Source organism: Parus major, chromosome 1A (assembly GCF_001522545.3).
Source record: "Parus major isolate Abel chromosome 1A, Parus_major1.1, whole genome shotgun sequence".
Lineage (NCBI taxonomy): Eukaryota > Metazoa > Chordata > Aves > Passeriformes > Paridae > Parus > Parus major.
In genome coordinates this window covers 28,051,826-28,076,877 of record NC_031773.1, presented here as the reverse complement: position 1 = coordinate 28,076,877, position 25,052 = coordinate 28,051,826, and the positions used below count along the sequence as shown (strand labels likewise).

The 25,052-nt window shown below is 38.4% G+C and overlaps 1 protein-coding gene across 3 annotated transcripts in view; it reads left to right on the top strand.

Moving 5' to 3' along the window:
- Nucleotides 1-3,756: 3,756 nt before the first annotated feature.
- Nucleotides 3,757-25,052, top strand: part of ADAMTS20 (ADAM metallopeptidase with thrombospondin type 1 motif 20) — an 84,158-nt gene continuing 62,862 nt past the window's right edge. For 2 of the 3 annotated variants that reach the window (XM_015629201.2, XM_015629202.2), the window contains exons 1-3: nt 4,363-4,484; nt 15,429-15,591; nt 18,345-18,604. In XM_015629201.2, coding sequence (XP_015484687.1) covers nt 4,455-4,484; nt 15,429-15,591; nt 18,345-18,604 — 453 coding nt within the window. In that variant the 5' untranslated portion in view covers nt 4,363-4,454. Of the gene's footprint in view, nt 3,848-4,137; nt 4,485-15,428; nt 15,592-18,344; nt 18,605-25,052 lie in introns of those variants that run through there. The other variant, XM_015629200.1, reaches the window with a different exon arrangement.

Genomic DNA, 25,052 nt, shown 5'->3' with positions numbered 1-25,052 from the left:
TTGGCCTTTTCTGAATGACTGACATTTATAACTCTAATTTCCACTTTGTGATTTTCAGCCAAAACCACTTATAAAAGGCCACTTAAATAAAAAAAATGGAGCCAAAATAATGTGAAAGGATTTAATAGCTAATACATGGTTCCAAGGAAGAAATTTATTGATTTTTCAGTATGCATTTTTAAAAATCTTACTGTTTTATCTGGTAAGCCTTATCTACCACAGCATTTTAAGTTCACAATACAAATATTTGAGTAATCATGACCTAATTGCAATTCATTTTGCCCATGAAATCCTAGAGAAACCCCAAGGAGGACAAGTGATTTCAGCAAGCACAGACTTTCTATTTCATTGACTTGCAAAGCAGCTGTTGCAACATTCTTCACTCCAAACATATCAACTGAAAGAGATTAGGGAAAAGAATAAATACTGTAAATAGATGGATTTATTTCACTAATGTAGGAGGCATTTTAAAGGCAACTATTCAATAGCAAGCTTTAATGTCAATGCAGATTTAATGAAGTCAGAATACATTACACTCTGAGGACTGCATTTTCAGATGCAAGCTAGCATAGTTCCGCTGCCTTAGCTGGAGCTTTATCAGTATATCATTTCTCACCTGGAAAAATCTTCCTAAATATTCTCAGTTGTGTCTATCTTTCTTCTTTCTATGTACCTGAAGACTATTTTCTCCTGATTTTTCCCCTACACCTCTGTTCTTTTAATAGGTATTTTCCTTTCCTTTTTCCTCTCCACTTCAGTATTTTCAGCTTTCTCCAATAACCTTTCTTAAAATTTTTTGTTTCATAGAATCATAGAATAAGCTGGGCTGAAAGAACGCTCTGGAGGTCACCTAGGCCAACCTCCCTCTCAAAGCAGAACTAATTAAAAAGTTAATTCAGGTTGCTCAGGGCTTCCTGACCAGATGAGTTTTGAGTTGTGGAGACTACACAACCTCTCTGTGTCCTTATTTCTGTACTTAACCCCCCCCCCTTTTTTTTTTTTAATTTAGTTTTTAATATTTCATTATGGTTTTTTTGCAGTTCTGCTTCTTTGAATAACTTCCATAATTCTTCATTTCATCTTTATGCCCGTCTCTACCCCTCTACCTCTAACAGTTGTAGCAAACAAAAAAAAAAATGCTATTTCCATGATTTCTGAATTTTCTGATGCACTTGTATTTCTTTGTAATAGAAATGTACCTCTTGCTTTGATATACAGGGTTATATTTTCTCCTCACAAGATTCAAACTGATGCCATATGGGTAGAGGTCAAATGAATGACCGCAGCTTATTGCCCAAAGCCATTCAGGTAACATGAACACTACTAGAAATGCCTTAATCCCCTGCCCTATTGTCCTTTGCTCCTGCACAGCTAACCCATCTTGCTTTTGAAAATCAGACTTGTGCCTAATACCTGCAGAGCTTCAGTAGTTTTTGAAGGAATAATGGCTGCTAAGTGTAAAAAGGCATTCAACTGTCAGGCTTCACATTGCCTGAATAGTTGGATTGTTTGGAAATTTACTTTTTGTTTCAATTGAAAATTTGGGAAAAATGTGCCCTAGCTAGCACTGGTTTTTGTTCATGGCACTGCCAGGAGTTACTGGAACATGTGTCAACCTAAACTAAGATTGTCAGTTTTAAATTGTTCTAAACTGTCAATCTTCAGGGAGAGATAGACCTTCAATGATTACTGTAGAAGAGATGGGGTTCCATTCTCACAATGAATACAAGGGAATTTAAACACATTAAAATGAAATTTAAAAGAAGTAATTTTATTGCTTTTAAAATATTTGCATTTGAAGCAAATGTCTTTCCTAAAATACTAAAAATATACACATTGTTACAAAAATTGAGTCATATTTGCTTTGAAGAAGTCTACAAGAAAGCTTTGTGCTTGAATTGGGATCACTGAACCTTTGACTTTCCAGGTGCTTAGTCTTTCTGTTTATTTTTACAAAAAGTAATTTTGCAAAATTATAAACAATAACATCAGAATATCATATCAGAATCAGTGGGTATTTTCTTCCATTTAATGAAGTAGTGCCCATTTGCTTCATCACTAACAACCATTTAAGTTGACTGGGAAGGAGATAACTTGCTGCACTCTGTAACTGCCTCAACGAGTAAGATCCAAGAAATGGGAAAATTCTAATTTGCTGGAGAAAGCTGAGGCATGTACAACAATTGCACCTCTCAATTTAATGTCTTACTATTGTTTGTACATTTTATGCCAGTAAAATCAAAGCACTCATCCTTAAACTTTACTCTACTTTTGCTCTACTCTACTTTGCCCATATGTGTTGTGCAACATCACATTTAGGGTACTGAAAGAATCTTGTATCTTCGTGCTTCTGTGGTGGGCAGAATGGACCTCTCTCCTCCCACCTCCTTTCTCACACCCAGTTCTCAGAACTGGAGCTCTGTTTACCTATCATGATCAGTCTTCTCTGGTGTATGCAGTTTAAAATAAATAGTTTGAAATTCTTGCTTCTCGTTTGATTTCTTTGATATTCATGGTATTTGGAGACATAAGATTTTTGTTTTCTTTCACTTTGCAGAACTCTTCAGATTTCAGATTTTTTTTCTTTCTTATAAATGTGCTTATCTGTGACCACACATAAAGAAAACAGTTTGATATCTGAGAGATGGAAGTTTTCTGGCTATTCAAGATAAAATATGGTATTCCCAACAAGGCTCAATATTATCAAGATTATGATGGACACTAATACACATTGGAACAACCCAGGTATTCCTTCTACAATGCTGGACTCTGGGCAAGGGATGCATGATTTTATTCTAGCAGTGAAGGCTGTTTCAGTACTACACAGCTTCACTCAAGGCCTGATTAGCCCATTCCCTCATTTCAGGAAAAAAACATTCCAGTAAAACAGATAATGCACACACTCCATACGAGGGATGCCGGGCTCCCAGAATGCTGGGACGAGCAGCTTTATGAAGACTTTGTCCAGACAGAACAGCCTAAGCAGGGGACCTGCAGCTGGGACAATTCCTGTCTGTCGACACCATGGTGTCAGGCTCTGCCTGGATATCCCCTTCCTTCGAAGCTGCGCGGGGAGACGGCTCCCCCCTGCACGCTGCGGTGCAGGGCCAGGTGATCGGGGGGGCTGCGGTTGGGTGATACTGAATCTGTGGGACACTGACACCGCCGGATTTCAGGGCACGGCCTCTGCCGTTCCCGGTGGGAAGGCGGCGTTGCCAGGCTTTTCAGTAGCCCGTAGTTTGGCTGGAGCGACACCTCTCGCGTGCGGTAACACCGCCTTCACCGGGGCGGGGTGCGGCGGGACGGGGCCGAGCCCCCCGGGGCCGCCCCTGCCCACGCCGCGGAGGGGGGGCTGCCCTCCGCCTTCGGGCGGCCGGTGCCCCGGGAGGCGGGCCGGGCCCGGGCCCGCTCCGAACTGCGGGACGGCCCCGCCTGAGGGCAGCGGGCATCTCCGCGCCGCCCCGCCGGCCGCGGGGGCAGCGGCACGGGAGGCGGAGGCAGGGCCGGGAAGGGAAGGGCCGCCCTCGCCCACCCCGGCGGCGTTGAGCGAGCTGGGGGAGCGGAGGCGAGGGGCGGGAGGAGAGGGAGCCCGGCTTCCCGCGGGCGGTGCGGGGCCGCGGGGGCGGCGGGACACGAGGAGGGGCGCGGGCGCATGGAGGAGCGGCGCGGTGCGGGGCCGGCCCGGGCGGGCGGCGGGCGCTGAGGCGGCGGCGGCGGCCCGGGGGCGCGGCGGGCACGGCGGCCGCGGAGCGAGCCATGCGGGGGGCGAGGCGGCTGGCGGCTCTGCTGTGCCCCCTCTCCCTGCTCGTCACCGCGGCGTGGGGAGTCCGCTTCCACCCCGGACAAGGTAAGCGAGCGGCAACAAAGGCGGCGACCGGCCCGGGGGTCCTGGCCCTGCGGCGAGCGCCGTGCCCTCCGGGGCAGCCGCCGCTCCCTGGCGGGCAGGAGGAGGGAGCCGGCGAGCGGCGGGGCCGGGCGGCCGCCGCGGGGTCTCGCCGGGCGTGCTGGCCGCAGCCCCCCGCCCCCCGGCTGTCACCGGAGCCCGGGCTGGCGCCGCCAGTGCCGTGCCAGGAGCCGTGCGGGTGCCAGAGAGGGGTTGCTGCCGCGTCAGGCTGAGCCTCCTGCCTTCTCTTACAGAGACCTTGGTGAAGCAGCTCTCCTCATATGAAATCATCACACCTGTCCGAGTGAATGAGTTTGGAGAAGTTTTCCCGCACACGCATCACTTTAGAAGGAGGAAAAGGAGCTTGGAGGCACCGCTGGAGCCCGCTGCTTTCCGAACGCATTACCAGCTCAGAGCATACGGGCAGGTCTTCCAGCTCAACCTGAGTGCTGATGCAGGCTTCGTTGCTGCTCAGTACACGGTGGTGCACGTCGGGGCCCCGCAGAAGCAGTCATCCCCTGATTTGCGCCACTGTTTCTATCGCGGGCATGTCAATGCCCAGGAGACGCACATGGCTGTCTTCAGCATCTGTGGTGGTTTGGTAAGCATGTTGGTCACTGCTTCCTGTCTCCATTCATATTCTCCTCCTTGAAAGAAATGTAGTGGGATGCCTTTGCTGGAGAGCTAAGCTGGAAATTCTTGGGCATAGTTCCAAGTAGTTGGTCGTGAAATGTCTTGGCATCAGCAGTGTGCAGTCATGATGATACTTCTCTGGTGGGACATACAAATGCCGCTTTCAAAGGATCTGTTGCTGGCCAGTAATATAGTTGGTTGATGTAACTCCTGACACCAAGAGCATTATAACAGAGGAAAAAGCATGCCTTAGAAATACAGTAAGCTATTGACTTGATAAAATGATGCTGTCAGTTGGCATCAGTTATGTGTTTGTAGCTTAACAGATATTGTGGTTGTGAGTGAGGAGTAATGGCAGTTGAGATGGTGAGAGAAGAGAAGGTGTTGATCAGTTTCTTCCTCAGCTTTCAACAATAGTGTAAAGGTATGTTATATAGTGTTAAAAGTGTGCAGCAGTGCTCTCTAAACACATTTCTGCTAAAAGGGAACAGGACATTTACTAACTTCAGTGGAAGTGTGTCTGAAACACTTCTTAAGAATTGAATTGAGTAGACAAATCAAAACTGCAACGATACGCATTCTGTACTTATCCCTTGATATCATTTATTATGTCTTCCAAAGTGATAATGGAGAAATAGTATCACACAACTGTCTTTGAAAACAGTTGTACTGTGTTGCTAAATTGTATAGTTTTGTGCCTAGAAACATGAAGACTGGTACCTTGTGCTTGACCGTGTCACTACTTACTGAAGTGCCAAGGACAAGTTGTGTGACATGCACACTAGAAATACAGCATTGTAAATATTACTGTGAATTTAGGTTGGGGTTGTTCTATTTTTTTTGCAGTCACTCATGAAACTAAAGTTGCAAGACTCTTATTTTTGGGACCCCAAGAAAATATAGCTTCATATACTAGGCTCTTTCTAGTAGCCTACACAAGATAGAATGCAATTGGTTACATTTAGGATGTATTTAGGATTGTTTAATGTGTATTAAAAGAAGGTAATACACAGGATAGAGAAGAGAACCAGAAATAACTGCTATTTGAGAGACCACCTCTTGTGATTTTTGGATATTTGGTTATATACCATTATGTCATTGGGTTGAGGTGTATGGATGGATGGTCCTTGGAAATTAGTGGAGAAGCAAGCATTTGAAAACAGTAATTCTGTATTAATCCTAAGTTTTGTCTGTATATCTTGCTTTACAAACAACTGCCATTGGTTCTTGACTACATTATCCAAGACCCAATTCAAAACTATACCAAATACCTTGATATTTTACTAAGACAGAGAGTAATATGTTTACTAAGAGAGGGAAGGATGAGGTATCAAAAATATGGTTGGTTTTGGTTTATTTCTTCCATTTTTCTTGTTTTAATAGATGCTCAAATGCCATGTCATTGAGAATAGTGGCACACTTTTTACAGAGTAGATATGAGAAGTTCTAAGAATTTCTACTTTCATAATCTTTGCTGCCTGTTTGAATTCTATTTCTGTAAACTGTTGCTTTGCATTACTTGAAGGGACTATGTGCATTGAAAATAACTTTTCTGCATAACATGTACTTACTGCTGTTAAAAGTTGTCTCAGCTACCTTATTTATCAGTTCTCAAAGTCTTCATCACAAGACCATCTTCTTTCCTGCCATAAGCTGAACGTCTCACTTCTTATTTCTCTCCCCCTTCTCCTTACTGATACATTACAGTATCATCATGTATGTATATGGTCAGAAATCCCTGAGTGCCTTTAAATTAGGCCTATGCCTCATCTAGAAGAGCTTTATGGACTTTTCTCTGCAGCTTCCAGCTGTGCTTCATATCCTCAGTCATTGCCTGGCACACAGAGTGCCCAGTCTGAGCCATCAGTGAAGATCTTTCTGTCACGCTGCTCTCAGGACTTTCTCTCACCTCTCATTTCACTTTCTGCCCAGGCAGATACAGCCTTGGAAGGCATGTAGCATAGCCAGTATTGTCTGCTTTCCCCTTAGTGGTGGAGGTTTTCAGAAGAAGAAGCAGGGCTTCCATGGATGCTACTGCACTTCTGTGGAATATGCCTGTAGTTTTCCAGGGAGGGATTGTGTGGTGGTCAGAGCCAGCTGGTTGCTTGTAGCTGCACAGAGTGTCGTCCAACCTGACTTAGAACCTTCAAGCTAATGTTCTCCCTCATCCTCATGGATTCAAAGCAAATGCTTTCTGTTTTGTGTGACTGCCAAAGGAGAAAACTTTTTCTGGAGTTTAGAGAAGAATGAATGTGAAAAGAAGGAACTACAGACCAGGTGGAATTGTCCTGTGAGATCTTGTTCTCCCTGAATGCATTCCCTATTCCTAGATGGGACTACCCTCAAAAAATAGTAAAAAGATGTTTTTATCTTCAAAGTTTTAAAAATTTTATGGGTTTGTGCATTCAACAAATGTATCTGCAAAAATACATTAGTCAGCTATTGCTCTTTAAATGAACAGTGCCATGCTTCATGAGTGCATCCAAACATTTAACATCTGACTGCTGCTGAGGTAAGATACTATTTATTGGGAGTAAGCAAGTAGAAACCAGGCTAGTGACTTGGTAGCCTTGCATTATATTTATTTTAAGTAAAATCCTTTCTTTTTGTAGGATCGATGAACTTTTCATGCATATGCTAAGAGCACCAACAACCCAGAGTACCCATGGAGCATTGCTTAATGGCTCCTGACACCCTATATGCAGTTTTGTTGTATTACATTTCAGAGCATGCCCTGGGTTCAGGGGTGCAAATGGCACAGGGAGGTTAGAAGGTCAGCAGGGAGTCTGTGGTAATTGCAAGGAAGGAGTGTATAATTAGGGAACTTTAGGATCCATCAAAGGCAGAGGGTCATTTGGAGTGATGGCCTGGGTGCCTGGCTGAACATCTGATCACATACAGGGATATTTCTTACATCTTTAGAGTAATTTTTGAGATTTCATGCTTCATTTCACTTTTTTTCCTTAAGTTCCATCTTTTTCACTTTTACTACCTTAATCAGTTGCAGCTTCCTACAAACATAGGGAATGGGATCTGCTGAGGATATCCCTGGATGCATGTAGTCTAAAGAGACCTTACAAATGTTATGCAGATAGCAAAATCAGAGAGGTAAAACCCCAAATAGTTAAAAATAATTTAACTTTCGAGAACATGTGACTTACGAGTTTAATGACAAATGCAAGGTAATACCAGTGAATTAAGTGTCTTATAAATGATAATAGGTCTTTTATTTTATCTAGAATGCACCTTCAATTACTAGCAGGACCCATCTAAAGAAAGTAGATTTTTTGGTTGTTTTTTTTTTTTTGGTTTCTTTTTCATGATCCATGAGTGAATGCTATAGGAACAGTTTGTTTAGGCCTTTGAGAAGCCTGGTATTTTTTCTCAGGGGTTAGGAGGATGTTGGCTGATGCTGAGGATAGTTTTTGTGAGCTATGTTTTATGTGACTGCTGTGAGAGAGGAAAAGGAAAGAAAGAAGGAAAAAATACATTCTTTTGGGTGTCTGGTGTCTCATGTGTAGACCAATTTCACATGCTCACTGACTGGCAGAAGTTAGGAGTGGAAAAGTATACATGAATCTCTTCTTGCATGGATTTGCCACCTGCCAGCTTCCTGCAGTCCAGGAAGGCAGGACCACTTTGTCCTAATGTAACTTTGGACTGTGACAAGTTTTTTCTTCAGCAACTCGAGGAAGCCCTTTGGTAATGCTCCCTTACTGCACATCAGACTTACTGTTGTCTGGAGAATGGCAGGAGTATGAGCCTAAGTGTGGATCTTCACAATCCTCAGTACAGGAGGTTGTGTTTGTTTTTTATTGATACAGGTCAGCGAATCACATTTCTGGGAGGTTTTGAAAACAGCTCTGTCTGCTGCTAAGAATGGGTAAAGTGGCTCCTTTTAAGGAAAAGTAAGCAGTCCTGGAATTTGTCTTAAAAAACTGTGATTTTTAATTGTTTTGTTTGGTTAAAAACCCTAACAATCCAAAGCCCAACAATTTGCTAGAAACTGCTGCTAGCATAGCTAGCATCTAGTTTCTTGTGGAGATCTAGTGCAGGTAACAAACTTCAGATATCTGCTCCCTGGTTTTGTGGTCCTTAGGACCAACAACCTCAGTGAGTGAAACAACATTGTTTTTTCCAAGAAACTTCAACACTTGTAACTGAAAAATATGCTCACCATGATGTAATTTAATGCTTTAACTTCTAAGCTGTCACTTAAAAAATGGTGCTTTCTAGATCTGGAAGACAGGATAGTTTGAGAATTACGGTCACATTTATAATGCTATGAGCATCCATGAGGCACATATTTGATTTGATAGTTTTTTTATCTTAATATATACTGAGTCCATCATAAGCTAGGACAACAATCCTATTAAAATGTCAAGTCAAGACAATTGATTCTTGCTTGAGCAAGCAAAATACTACTGGTACTGGCTGGGTGATGTTAAGACTTCCACTTAGTAGTTCTGGTTTCTCCTGTCATACATGTATATAAGGTGAGACTCTGGCTCTGGATCTGCAAAGCAATTTAGACAAATTTAGCAAAAAGATAATTTAAGTTCCCCATACAGCTGTTTTAAAAACCTGGAAACTTCTCCAGTATGTTTTCCTCAGGCTCTTTGAATCTCAACTGTTCCTGGAAATATTTCCACTGAAGTGAAATGAAGGTGCCATACCTTCGCACATGGGCCAGCACAGATCAACAAATACAGGTGGTAATTGCAGTTGTAAACTGAGAAGATATGTAGAGTTGTGGATTGTGCAGCTGAAGGTCTATGACAGAAAATGTTTTATCAAAAGCAGTAGGACCCAAGTATGTGTATACCTGTTCACCAGCAAAATTCTGCAGGAATTGTCCTCTGGATAATAGACTGGGTGTGCCTATGTATCATTTTATGTCAAGGGTGCTCAGCCACTGATGGCCTGCCTTCTGCCCATGCTGTGTGTCTAGTGGCCTTTCCTTGGTGGACACTTGGGCACATTCTTTGCCCATATATTTGCCAAATAAATTGTTTTGATGGCTGCAGTTTGTTGTCAGCTGCTGCATTTATTGTTCGGATCTGTGTGACCCAGGTGAATTTGATGGTATGCTCTGGGCAGCCAAAGGAACTTTGATTTGCTTTTATCTGTGGATATATATGCACACACACATGTTCATTAAACTTTGAGGAAGTATACAGAAATTTTTGTGTCAGGGGAGGGCAGAGTACACAACATATGGCCCTTTGCTGTCACTAAGCTAAATTACTGGTGTGCAAATAAGTGTGTGTGGGGGAGGGTGGTTGTGTGTGTGTGTTTTCCCTTTTTGTCTGAACTTAATGCTTCCAATCCCAGGTGGCAGTGAACAGTTAGCTGTCATGGATCTCAGGAAACTTTGTACTCTTTGGGAATAGATAGGCTTTCCATACGAGATTGTGTATCTGCAATAGTCTCAATTCTCATTCTGTTTCAGACATACACTCATGCAGAAAATGGCAAGATTAAGGTAGCAAAACCAGACACTGAGAACAGTTAATACCTTCTGGGAATGCACATATTGACAGAAGTACTCAAGATAGCTTACTATGTGGCTGACTAAGGAGAAAATCTAACCATAGCTTGTGTGCTCTTGAGTGATAACTGCCTGTGATGGTGCCTGTGAGGTCAAAAGGAATGTATGGAGCTATTCATCTCCCAGTGAGAGAAAAAGGTGGTTCTGCATCTACTTAAAAACATCAAAACTAGGAGGTTCTCTTTAAACTGAGATAAGTTGCAAATGTAAATTTGCTTGACATTTTCTGAGACAGGCAAGATGATATGATGGAGTTTCCTCCAAGATAAAGTGTACAGATCCCCTACGTCTGTGTTCTGTCAGAATACTTAACTTCATCATAGTTTAGGTGTTAAAACTAAATCCCCTGAAACTCAAAAATAAAAGCCAACAACCCATTCCCTCCCAAAGCAATCCCCAAACAAACAAGAAAATCCATTTATGTTTATATACATTTTGTTTTGCCAATTTCAACAGATATTGTAAGATAACTGCTTTTCTGTAATGGAATCTTAGTGGAATCTCCATGTATACATCTATTAAAAAAGTTGTTATGTATATTTTTAGTTGACTTGTCTAGCTTGTTCACTTTGAATTGTATATAAGGTAAAAATAAATTAATAAAAGACTCCTCTCTCTTCCTTCTACTCCAATGAATCTTGTTAACTTTCATGAACCAGTGCTCTTTCCAGGTGGCTCTAAGATTATTTTTTTTTTAATATTCTCACAAATTTTCTGCTATTTAGCCCCTCTGTTTTTGCTACAAATTTTATTTAGAAACTCCTGGTTATTGGTAAAGTGTGGTCTAAACATACAAATAGGTAAAATCCCTTTAAGCATTTACATGGAATTTAAATTTCAATCTGGAATTTAGAAATTTTATCTAACCAATTCTTAGGTGTCTTTTCAGACCAGGACACTTCCAACCATAGGTGAATCCCCCATCAGTTCTTTTAATGGCGTGATTATAGTCAGCCCATGTAATCTTAACATCATGGAATTTGTAAGATGTAGTTAGATCCCTATAGCAAACTTAAAACATTTTATTCTCTAAGAAATTCAAAAGTCATGTCTTCATTAGAATGAATGAATGCCTTCAATCACTTTTAAAAACATATTTTACCAGAAAACATTTGTTGCTAGATATTTCTTCCCTGGTGCTTAGCTCATGTTATTATTTATTATTTTCTTACTATTTTCTTATTTCCATTTTATTTGCTCTGATCTTAACACATCAGCTTGAACTGCTCTCTCTTATTGTGTTTCTAGCTGAATTTTCTTCTAATGGGAATACTTTGTCCAGATGTTGGCAGTGTACCATGGTCACTGTAATACTCTTTTCTTTAATTAAGCAATGCTTCTTAAGTCTTTCATCATAAAATATTGTAACAGTGAAGCAGGAAGAAAAAGGGGGAGGGATTCCTACATGATTCATGAGCTTTGAATAAACAAAAGGGGAGGGGTAGTAAAGGGGAAGAGAAAAATATGAAAGGAAGGGATTTTGTAATTGACTGTTAAAGTGCTCATGCTGTAAACTACTTGCAGGTTTTTAAGTGAGTTAAGAAGCCATTCTTTAAGAGCATGAGAAGTATTTGAGCACAGGAGTGGAGCTTACCTGGGAGGGAGTCTGTCAGTTTAGAGTCAAGTTTTCCAGAGCTTCAGTTCTTTTAGAGTTTTTATGAAACGGTTCCAATTGTGCTGTCAAACATATTAATTCCTCATTTCTGAAATCTGCTATATATCCCTTATGTTTTCCATGTGTTCTGCAAACTTTATAGACAAAGATGTAATTTGTATATGGGCATGTTACATTCTTTAACCATAATTTTGCAATATTTACTTGTATAACTCTTGCAGTAGAGTTAATATTGGTAAAGACTATACAGTTTTAAGATACTTTTAACCACTAAGTCATACCATATAGTGAGTAGCTGTGTTGATCCCCTGAACCTTGATTTAATCTAAAGTGTCTAAATCATCCATAATATTTTAAATCCAAAAAATAAATTATCATTCTCATGTGGGTTTTCTCATAAATTTTTTCAAATCTATGCATATGCATAGTTCTGGGTAGCACTCCTTCTTTGGACCTCTTATTTATGATGTGCTAGAGACTGTTTACAATTTTGTACTCTGAAGAGATCTTTTAAATGTACATTTATCTCTTTATCTGAAGAACAGAAATAGAATGTTTCAGGCAGATTTCTTGTTAGGTGATTTGAGAGGCATCTGTAGATGATAAATAAATCCTGTTCATTTCTGATTTAATTTCCTGCAAATTCTTAGGCTCCTGTTTTAGCAGCCTGCCTCTGTACATCTAAGTGACTTTACTTCATTTTACCAAAAGTATTCTTCATTTGGATCTCACAGCTCTTTTCCTTTTGTGCTCAAGATGCTGCAATAGCTCCACTTATATCAGCAGAATCTGTCACCACATGAAGTATCACTTTCCTGACTGGAGAACTGTAAACAGAGAGTGTTACTGGTGACTGAGTATTTGTAGATGTGTTAGGAAAATGAGGAGGAAAACCATGTGTTTTCATGGCGGATTTAGAGGATTGGAATGGGTGGCTACAGATTCAACATCTTCTTTGGCTTTGAATGACAAGTATCAAATACCTTTCTTAAGATAGAGCACTGCTTGCATTTCCTAAATTTTTTTCTTTCTCACATATAACATGGTGAGTTCAGCTGAGACAGATGTGCAAAAGTTTGTCATAGACTACTGGTAGGAGGCCTTCATAAGTACTCAGTGGTAGTCATTGCTTCTTTACATTGTTGCAGAAGAGAGAATTCATTGTAGAAAGAATGAAAGCTTTTTGCATTACAGATTTTTGCTCAGCTATTTCTTCCATATCTAAACAGGCCATTGGTCCTGGGATACTGTGTGAGAATCAGTGGGCCAAAGGGTGAGTAAAAGGAAGTTCGACAGCTTGACTTCATTTTTCTAAAATGGTTGTCCCAAGTATCTGTAAAGGTGGACTCTCAGCTCTTAAGGACATGATTGTACCATCCTGTGTTAATCTTTTGATTTAAAAAAACTAAGAATGATTCTGAGGCCATGAATCATAATGTAGGATTCTTCCCTTCCAGCTGTCCGTCCTAACTTTTTTGGCCTGTAAATTTGCAGTCTGTTATTGTGAAGTTTTGAAGTAAGGAGACTCAGTCAAAAACATACGTCTTCATGTCTGGGGTTTTTTATTTTTTTTGGGATTTGGTTTTTGGAGGCTTTTTTTTTTTTTTAAGATTGAAATAATAGAAAAAGAATATAGCTTTGTTCTTGCAGTTAATATTCTCCAGTGGAAGTCTGATATTCTGGAAGTTTAGTTTAGAATGTAGTATGAACTCTTTCCTTATTAGTTCTGGGGTATTGTTCTTAAAATGGGTGTTGTAACTGAAACCATTCCTTTGTAAAATCTGAAAGTCTGTTTGCTGGAAAAGCCCTTGAAGAAACAAACTCAGATTATCTACTCCACCTGTTTGAAAGAATAGGAGGGAAGTAAAATGTGTGTGGGAAATAAAGCAGGAACAGTAAAGTTCTTGCCTAAATCTAGAAGAACTTAATTTAAATATCTATTATATGGAAATAGGGGGTTTAGTATATCAGGAGAAAATAATTAATTAGCATGTTAGTGCTGACAAATAGTATGTGGCCAGATTTATGATTTTTTTTACTGGGACTTTAATAATATATATAATAAAACATGAATCTTAACAAGAATTGATGCTTTGTCCCTGAGTGACAGGCTGTTGTCTGTCCCTGTCATTTACCCAAAAGACTATTAGACATTTAAGTTAGACATTTAATACTAACTGACAAGCTGTGGCATGTCTGTTTTCCTGAAGCCCTTTCCAGGCTGTTCTTGGTACGCTCGATCTGCTGTCCTCTACAAATTACATGCCCTGGAAACACTGGATGTGAGAAGGCTAAATTGAATGTATAAAGGATCTAGCATGAAGACGACTTACAAAGAATTTAAATGAAACTGAGGGAGAAAAGTGCTTCTGTGAGTTAGATTTAAACGGTCTTGAAATGAAAATACTATTTAGCTGTGCCTTTTTTCATTCTGCAGCGAAGTTGGTGCAGAGGATTCATCCACAGTGTGTTGATAACAGCTCTAATAATGTTATGTATCAGGCCAGGTTGCAGGTGGGCTTCAGGCCTGTGTCAGATTAATGGACTGTTACGGATTGACACCTGATAACTGCTTAGAAGGATCCCAAATTCAAGGGGAGATTATAATTCCAGTACAATACCCTGGACACGAAAGTAGTCTGCAGCGGTTTTTAATAGACTTAGTATGTTGTTTGCAAAAGCCCTGTTTTTGCTTCTGTTCTCATTTATCCTGCTCTGCCAGTCTCTCTATAACCCTGAGTTTCAAGGCTGACATGAACATTTAATCTCTTAAACCATATTATGTAGATTTTTGCTAGTGCCTTATTGGTCAATTTTATGCCCTACTGGTAAAACATTTATCAGGGTGCAGTGTACCTACTAACTTGATGCGCTTAATTGGCTGAAGCAAGGAAGTTGCTAAGAAGTTTGAAAATAATTTGATGAAATTCTTGCATGTTTTTTCCTCCTCATAGTCTTCTGAGGTGGAGTATTTAAGCCATAGGAAATCATGAATTCGGTTAGAAGTGCAGTGAGAAAGAGGAGTCTGCTTTAGGGTTTCATAATTGAAAGGATTATGGGGCAGGGAGCTGGGGAAAAAGAGCTTAATTTTTGTTCTTTGTGTCTGTGCCAGTGCTTTTGTTAGTAATCAAGTTACTGTGGTTCCCATTACGTAGTTACCCATGTGTGTCTGTGGTGGGGACATGGGGTATTTTGGGGGAATCAAGGAGAAAAGCATTTTAATGGTGTCAACTTTGAATTTCTGGTGCTCCAGTCAAAAATCTTCAAAAAGGGTATTATGTTAACACTGTTTCTAATCTATGGGAAAAATGCAATTTTAGAAGAAAAATATTATATAAATTATGTTAAGGGCAGAAGGCAACAGATCAGTCCAGAATATGGACAGCAGTCAAATTCTGAAGTTCTTGATGGCCTCTTCTTTCCTTTGCAGAGGTCCCAGCTGATCCTGCTTGCTTATACCTAGTGTCTCTTTATTTTTGTGATCTCCTTTGTTTCATAGCTCTTATAGTAATTATCTTTGATACATTGTCAGTATGCAAGTTACTGAGTTATTCTGGTGTGACAAGTCCCTGAAATCAAAATTCTCTTGCCTTACCTTCCAGGTTTCACTGGAGTTTCCCCCATCTTGTGTGCATGTGTATGATCGTTAACCTCAAAATATCATAAATAGCTTTTATTTCAATGAGAATTATCTTTACATCAGTATTTTCAGTGGAAAATATTTCAATTACTTCTCTTATTTTCAGATGGGCACCTTCAAGGCACATGATGGTGAATACATTTTAGAACCTCTGATGAGAGCGGATGGTGGTGAACATGAAGATGAACATAACAAACCACATCTTATATACAGGCATGATGAACTTAAAAAAGAGTATCAGAAATCTCATAAACCTTGTGAAGTTTCAGGTATAGTCATATTAAATTTCATTGTGCCTTTTTCAAATGTCAGATATTTTTAAAAAATAAAAGCAAGATTTTGTTTCATAAGTAATTTTTCCCCAGAGTGTGACATTAGAACCTACACATTTCTTTCACTTAGGTTTGTCAGCTGTTCCTTTTGTTTTGTGACAGTGACAAATTCAAAAGTAGGACAGAATGTGTGTATAAAAAAACCCACATTGCAAGAGCTTTGGTGTGGGTTTGCTTTTACACCAACATTGTCCCATGTGTAAACAGTAGATCCACAGGAGTTGTTGTGTATATTCACAAAAGACAATGAACTTTCTGCAAGTCTAGCAGATAATACATGACACCTGTCTTTTTTAATAATGGAAGCATTTAATATTACCCATTAATTTATTATAATCTGATCTTATCCATGATTGTAAATGTTTGTCCTTATGATTATTAAAATAATCTTGAGGAATATCTATGTAGATGGTTAAAAATATAAAGATTTAAAAAAAAAAAGCTTAGGTGACTAGTGATATTAATTTTGGAAAATTCTTATAGCATATTTTATACTTGAAAACATTATTTTGAGAATTCTACTTTTCCGTAGATACTAAGACCAGAAAATAACCATTACATCAGGAAAATGTTCTTATTCCCATGCCTTTTTTCAAATGATAAATAATACGTACTGAACCAAATTAGAGGTCTTTCAGATTGTTTTGTGTCTTTTTTTCTTTAATCTAAAGTTAATGTGACAAAAAGGCTTCAAGCATTCAAGAACATAGTAATTTTCTTCCTTTTCATTTTTTTGGAACAATTACAAAAGATTGTGAGCTAGGGCTTACTATCTTTTTGGGAGAAGTGAAATTGCAGAAATGTTTATGAAGAAAAGCTTTGTGTTTTTATGTTTCTGTCCTTATAAAGAAGAGATGTATCTCCTTTAATGCTAGTCTTGCTTGGTTATTCATATTCTTTCTTTACAGAGGTACAACTATCAATACTTGGAATCATGAGGGTTTCTCTAGTAAGGGAACCTTAACAGAGGATATAGAGGAACATAGCATTCAATACATATTTTTAGTTTGATATTGGGCCATGATAATTCTAAAATTGTCTACCAAATCTTTTCTTCATTTTGTACTGTTTTCTTCTAAAAGAAATTTGCCAATGAAACAAAAATTTGTAACCCTGATACATGCCTTACTCAGGTCAGGATAGGATACTGACTGCATTTCCTCAGTCCATAAGTTCTGTCTCCTTAATACATGGGAGTTTATCAGAATTTGCCAGAATATGTTTGGGTAAATTGGATAACTATTACTTACCCACTTGTTGATTTCTGGTGTTTGTAAACTGAATTAATTTGATTTTTTCTTGATTTGTTTGGTCCATAAATTTAAATTATGCTTTAAATATGTGTTATTTCTCATTTTGCCAATACTCTGGAATCTCAGACACTTTCTCTGTCTAGTAAATCTAGTAAAGACTGTGTACATGAAATTGCTTCAGCCAGTTTTCTTCAGTGCATCCAACTCAAATCAATCTGAACACATAAAGTGTATGTGGATACTCTTGAACTAGTTCATTTTCAGAGCGAGTCCCTGCTCTCTCCCCTCATTATTGTTAGTGCTAATGGTTTCATAATTTGTATAGCTTTATTTTGTGATTGATTTTTAAACAATTGCTTAGTAAAGTGCTTGCTGTTGTCTCTACTGATTTTGTTTCTGGCCATATTGTACCCTAACTTTAAGGAAGACTGACTATGGATCTCTCAAAAGTAGCTTAAAGTTTACACATAAGGGCTCTTCCCTTGAAAAATGGAATGCATAGATTTAAATCCTCCCAAGCTGAGGCTGACAGAAGTGTGATCTGCGAATTCTTGGGTCAGTGCTGTAGTCACTAAGTCATCAGAATAAAATGATTCAAGGACATATCCTTTGGCTGCTACTTTTTAAGAGAGAATTCTAATTTCCAGAAAGACAGTGGATGTGTCTTCTGAAGGAGCTGGAGTACCCAGTTAGCTGCTTAAGTTCTAGAGGGTAGTGGGAATTCAGATATGCTTCTCCATTATTTTTTATGTGAGCTGAGAGTGCTCTGGTAAAGGCATTGGTTTTTCTGTATCAGGCATCAGAAGCCTCTGGTGGCTGGACTGTACAGTGTGATTGGAAGTACTACAGTACTTAGTTTGGAGATATCTGAGTAGATTGTGTATTTCTTTTAGAGCCTGATTCTACATAATGAATATTTACAAAACTGTTGAAGAGGTCACTTAAGGTTTTTGATGTGTACTTGCTTCTGAAGTTAAACTCCATATTTATTTAAATATAATGTTATGTAAATTTGAAAGTCAGTAGGGACTTGAATTCAGGAGTTGGACCTAGTTTGTTTTTATTTGTTCTGCTGGTGCCAAAAGCTTGCATGTAAAAATGTGTTTTGTTTAGCTAACTTGTGTCCTTTGTTGTACTGACTAAGCTGTAGGGTTTATCTCCTTTCAGCCTTCCTGTTTGGATTATACTGTATTCTAGGGACTGTGTTATATTGCTGTCTCTTAACTAATTTGTAATAAATAATCCATTTATGATAGAGCTGTTTAAAAATATACAAGACATCTCATTTGATGTTCCTATTACAGTCTTTTCAATTCTTGCACAGTTTCACTTGGAAATAAGATCATACATATAAGTTTTTCTATTTTGGGCAGCCTTTTGCCTTTTTACTATATAGCAACTGCATTCAACAGTAAATCTTTTTTTTTTACTTTACAGAGAAAGAGTTGAAGAAGAGCACTTTATTACATCCAACCTTCAGCAGTTTAAATGAAGAGAGCAGCATTTTACAGAAGTCTCTCAATTTAGAGTATGCTTTAAATAACCTCTCTATAGAGGATGGTGGCAATCCACATTCCAGGAAAAAACGTTTTCTTTCCTATCCAAGATATGTAGAAGTGATGGTCACAGCAGACACCAAAATGGTTCGTCACCATGGGCAGAATTTACAGCACTATGTACTAATATTGATGTCCATAGTAAGTAAGTTCTTAAGTATTAGGAATTTTAATTTCATTTATTGAAATAGAATTGAAATTGAAATTTCTGTTCAGTTGCTTTCTTTTCTGCAACTTTCCTGTCTTCTGGTTTGATCGAAATCTGTATAAGAAGAAATTACATAAACATACATAAAAATTTGGGTCAAAATTTAAGAATATGGATCCTTTCAGTTTAATGCAGTGCAGGGTGTGTCGATGAAATGATAGGACCCATTTCCTGAATTTCTATTGCTTTAGAAGAATTCTTAAGCTTCAGGGACCAAAAAATCCAGATTAATTACAGCAGACAGATGTTAAAATGGCATTATGAAAAGGAAAAAAAAAACATGGTTATAGTAATCCTAGTTTTTCAATTTTTCAAGAAACTTCAGATTAATATGGGTCAGTCTTTGAGTTGGCATCATTTATTTATGATCTTTATGTGGTAAATTCGTGAACCAAAAGTTACTACTTGTATTGATTCAGAATATAATACAGTAAGCTCTAAAATCAAAAGTTTTACCATGACATCAGTTGAACCATCTGTTAGGAAAAGGCATGCTAAGATATTCTGCCTTGTAATTATTTCTAGATTTCAGTCCTTACATCTACTCAAGAAGATTAATTTATATGAAACTGCATCTAACTTGGGGGCTACCAAATTAAAGCACCTATTATATAAGTATCTATAGAGACATGTGCTTTTTATATGGCTACTAACTTGACCAGTTACAGACATCTGCTTTTGGATGAGCAGAATAGCACTCTAGTTTTCACGCTGATTCATTTGCTTCATAGAAGTGTTCCATGCTGTTTAAGATGTTGTAGGACATCTGAGGTGGCCTCAGCTGCTGCTTCACCAAGCTGTGTTGGTCCTGTAAACCATGTGTTGTATGTGCCATAGGATAACCTATAGTGTGTGCAGGGACGCTGGGTAATAGGCAGTTAGACAACTGAGCTGAATTCTGCTCACTCTAACATCCACATCTCCAGCTGATGACTGTAGAGGTGCTGCCATCTATTACACAGATGGTAGGCACCTAAATTTAGAACATAAGAATTTAGAACATGGAGTTTCCTTTAATTATTTTGTAATAAAAATAATGTTAAGGGAGATTAGCATATATTTTTGTAAGTCTTCTGAAATTTTCTACTTAAAGTGGTGTGAAAGTATGAAAGTTCATGTATTATCAGAAAAAATCCATACTGAAAGTTGTTTTTTCTCTTATAGTACAGACTTGAAACAATTGATCCCTAAGATACTATTTTATTATAGTTACTTCCTTTATTAAAGATGTGTACTAAGAAACAAAATTAAGTAGTAAAGACATTAAAATAGAAGCTGTTTTTCAAAGAACTTTGCAATAAGATGAAATGGAACATTTATTTTATCTTTTTCATCAGGTCTTGTTGTGTTTATAGGTAATGTAATTCCTGATGGTATTTTTTAAGAAATATTCCTGCATCTATAGATGTTGTACCGTCAAGTACTATTCCTTACAATGCAATATTTGTCTTTTTACTTACACAATTGGACTTCTAGGTTAACAAGATAAGCATTGTATAATTGCCATCATAGAGAATCTATATATGAACTGTTTTTAAGATCTAGTATTTAACATACACTGTATGTTCACTGTATTAGTGAATGAATAACAGTTCTTTTCTAAAAAACTTGTCATTTCTTTCTTGTGCTTTCCTATCTCTACTGTAAAACTAGGGTTTTACACTAATTACTGGTTTTGGGTGATGGCATTTAATAAGCCACTACATCTTTAATGTGAGTTTAATATCTCTGAATACCACTGTAGGTGATAAGATCTATTGCTTGCATCTGTTGGCAGCTCAATTCCACATGTATATATGCAGAAGGTTATCTTGAAACAAAAAATTCTTAATATATTATTTCTAGTAATTTTGAGCTTTTATAAATGCAGATGTAAAAAAATTTAAATTCAGATCTTAATTTTCAAATATTTTCTTTACACTTCAGTTAATTCCATGCACTCTTCCTTCCTCCACTCCTATTTCCCCCACAGAATACATATCCCAGCTCATATCCCTTCTCCTTGAAGAGTTTCAGCAATGGCTTTGAATCACAGAACAATTGGAAGTCATCTGATCCAACCCACTCCTGACATATATATGATTTTTCAAACAAATAATGTGTATGAATATATAGTCTTCAGTCACTTCTTCTCCATAACAGTTATTTTTCAGTAAACTAGTAAAACAAAAGTGAAGAATAGAAAAACAAATGACTACCATTTTTTTGCTATGTAATCTGCATTAGAATTTATCAGTGTGCTGGTGGGTCATTTCTTGACCCATTAGAACCATTTTTAGCCTTATTTGATTGCCTGTAAAGGAAAGAAATTAAACCATTAAATTTTATCCTTTCTGCCATTATACAGATAGCTTTGAGTATTAACTTTTACTGGTACTCGTGTCTGGTCAAGCAACTTCTCTTATGGGAAATTGTCAGGTTGCTGGCATTTTGGAGTGAATCAAGCATCGTACTTTACTCTTGCAATAATTCTGAAACTTTTAAGGTTATTCAGTTCTGGCTTGGATTTTAAAGAAACCAAAAAAACTTTAAGCATATAAATCACATTAAATTTTAATGAAACTTAGACATCTAGCTCCCAGAAGAACCTTTGAAATCCTGGCCCATTTTTCTTTTATTTTCTTTGAGGCTTTTTTTAGCATCAACAAAGCCACCAAAGTAAACTTACTGCTGTTTTATGAGTGGAAAATAAGAACTGAAATATACAGCTAAATATTTTTAGGGTTTTAAGTGTCTTGTCACTCATCCAATTCAACCTGAAAAGGCTTAGCTCTCAGCATGCAAGTAATCCCATTGAACTGGAACTGGAATGCATTTTCTCTTTTCTTTAAAACTGCATAAATGTTGGCAATATGAGTATTCACATTACTTACATTATATATTGGAAATACTTATTCATTCTGAATGAAATATGTACTTCAAGATAGAAAGAATACCTTTGCCATAGGATTTTTTGAAAAGCTTTATTGTATTTCAACACAAAGAGTGGCATTATTTAATGTGAAATGACAAATAAAACAATAAGAATACTGTAATTGCTTAACCTGCCCTGTTTCTTCTTGTTCCTCCAAGCATTGTATTGGCAGAGCAGGCAGTAGGCACTGTCTTAACAGATTTAGTAACTGGAGGATTTTATGTTAGACTGTGTTCTGAAAGTTCAAAGCCCCAAGCATGAAGGCATGATCTTAGCAACTGAATTAATTCATTAAGACTCTGGAGTTTGCTATAAAATTCAAAACCACCTGAAATTTGGTTCCATTTAACATTTTGATTTACTGTCCTCATTTTCTGAATCAAGAACGTGATTGACATCTCTTTAAGTGCTGTACTGCTTGTATAGTTTGTTTGGTAGTAAAAAATCTACTTGGTCTGCTCTTAGTCTGCTTGCAGCAAAAAACTTTGTAATCTTGACTTTCTGAAAAGAAATCATGACATGTAAAGCAGCTGTGGTAGGGCAATGGTGGCCAGCTCAGACTGTGAACTCGGCTGGCTGCCTACTCACAGGAGTGCTAAAGTGGAGCATGGGAGGGTGGCAGCCATGCATTCAAGGAGAGGATTGACACAACATCAATTTAGATCATTTAACTGGCAGTGAGGCTGTGAAACCATAAAGTGGTGTTATATCATGATAACACAGTACTATTATAATATGATGTTAAAAGCTGGTGCCTTTGATTTTCATTAATACAAAAACTTGAGTGAAGTTTTACACCTACCATCTTTTACTGATGTATGAAATGGAAGGTAGTGAGTAGTAGGTCTTAAAAGCAAAAGATTTTTCTAGTTAAAATCTTGTTTATACTTTTATTTTCCATTGTCATCATCAGCATTGATCATGAAGTATTTTCTGTATGGAAGGACTATGTACCAATGTACCCTATCTTTAAAACCAGACAAATTATTTTATCTTAATATATATGGAGTGAATTTAAAGACCGTTTTAATACTTTCTTTGAATTTCATACTATACAATAGTTAGCAGTTCATCTTTCCAGAACATACTGGGAAAACATAGATGCATTCTGGCCTTTAAAAATATTTGGCATTACTGATTTTGCCTATAGCCATCATTTAAAAATAAGCAGTAGATCTAAATAGTTTGTAGGTTAATAATTTAATTTGTATGACTACCATCTGAAAGGCAATGAATATAGTTACATTCAAAAATTAGAGGTGAATATATTGTTCCTTGTATCTGTTCCTTAGAATCTCAGAGGTCTATTTTTCCCCATTCTCATTCAGATCATTGTATTAGTATTAAAGCTACAAGAATGTTCAGTGCTTTTTATCTCTCATCCAGTAAAATCTAGAAAGCCAGCACAAGGCATATTTTTCTTGGCATAAGCCAAGAAAATACCTTATTATGTTTCTTCTGTGTATATAAAACCCCATGATGTTGTGTATTTGGTGTGGTTAAAATGAAAGTGCGTACTTGTTTATGCACCAATGAATATACATAGCTGGAAACAATTATTTTCTAAGTATCTTTCTGGGCTGGCCTTCTTACTTATCTTGATATAAGGGTTTCTGTAGGAGTATAAAAGCCTACTGTTTTAATTGTGACTCTCCTTGTATTGCAGCTCCAGGGTGCCTGTATATTAAATGTCATGATGATACCTCACTACATCTTGAGGCCTACCAACTAATACAGAAGTATTAGTGTGCCCAAGAAGGCCAGTGGCATCCTGTCTTGTATGAGAAATGGTGTGGCCAGCAGCACCTGGGCAGGGGTTGTTCTCTTGTACTCAGCACTGGTGAGGTCACGCCTTGAGTGCTGTGTCCAGTTCTGGGCCCTTAACTCCAAGACTGAGTTCTTGGAGCATGACCAGAGAAAGGCAACAAGTCTGATGAAGCGTCTGTAGCACAAGTCATATGAGGAGTGGCTGAGGGAGCTGGGAGTATTTAACCTGGAAAAAAGGATGGCTGGGAGAACCTTACCACTGTGTACATCTACCTGTCAGGAGATTGTAGTGAGTTTGGGGTCAGTTTTGTCTCCCAAGTAACAAATGAAGGACCAGAGAAATTTGTTTCAAGCTGCACCAGGAAGGTTTAGAAAAAATTACGTCATGGTGAGGGTTGTGAAGCATTGTAACAGGCTGCCCTGGGTAGCAGAAAAATCACCATCCCTGAAGGTAAGCAAAAGATGTGCATATGTGGTGCTTAGGGGTTGTTTTTCATAGTGGACTTGGCAGCATTGGGTTGAACTCAATGATTTTAAGGGTCTTTTCCTCCCTAAGTGATTCTGTTTTGCAGTATGTAGACAGGCACATAGTCTTTATACTTCACTGCTGTTAGTACTATTTACTACTGTTTTTGTCTAGGTGGTGGTTCTTGTTGATTAGATATTCAATGATTAGACTTGTCTGTATGACTTTCCCTTCAGTAGTAATCATTCAAGGGGCCTTCCTAAGGTGAAGTCTTGGTATTGTTCAGTTATGACAAATGACTTGCTTTAAATTGCCTGGGTCTCATCTCATATAATAAAAATAGGAACAAGAAGAATAAGGAGACTTGCTGCCAAGCAACACTCATGTGTTTCTTTGAGTAGTTTCTAGCAGCTAGAGAAGCCTGTCTATGGCTGTGTCTTGTGAAATGATCATTAAGGTAGTTTCTTTTAGATTCTGAAAGATAGGATGCATTGACATTGTGCTGTATACGATTTAATATGATCTAACTGTGGTACATGTTTTCATTGAAGAGTTGTAGATGGTGGTGATCATGACTGTTACTATCTTCTGAGTTATTGCAATATTAAAGGGATATCTTTACACCCATCTCTGTTGCAAGTTAGAGGTAAGACAGAACACAGGCATTCATGATAGAGTGTTCTCAGCTGGCAACTAAGCCCCACACAACCACTTGCTCACTCCCCCACCACCAGGATCAGGGAGAGAATCAGAAGGGTAAAAGCTAGAAACTTGTGGCTTGAGATAAAGACAGTTTAATTAATTCAATGCTTCCTATGGTCTCCAGAAGAGCAGGGCCCCATCACATGTAATGGTTACTGGGGAAGACAAAACCCATCACTCCAAATGTTTCCCTCTCCCTCCTCCTTCCCCACACTGTATCCACTGAGCATGATGTCACACGGTCTGGAATCTCCCTGTGGTCAGTTTGGGTCACCTGTCCTGGCTGTGTCTCCTCCAAACCCCCCTGGCACCCCCAGTCTCCTCCCCAGAGTGGCAGCTCAAAGAGCAGGGAAGTCCTTGGCACTGTGTAAGCCCTGCTCAGCAAAAACAAAAACATCTCTATATTATCAACCCTGAGTTTAGCATAAATCTAAAAGATAGCCCCAGACCAGCTACTATGAAGATAATTAGTTCTACCCTAGTCACAACAACACAAAAGGCAACTCAGCCTTTAAAATCACTATATTCTTTC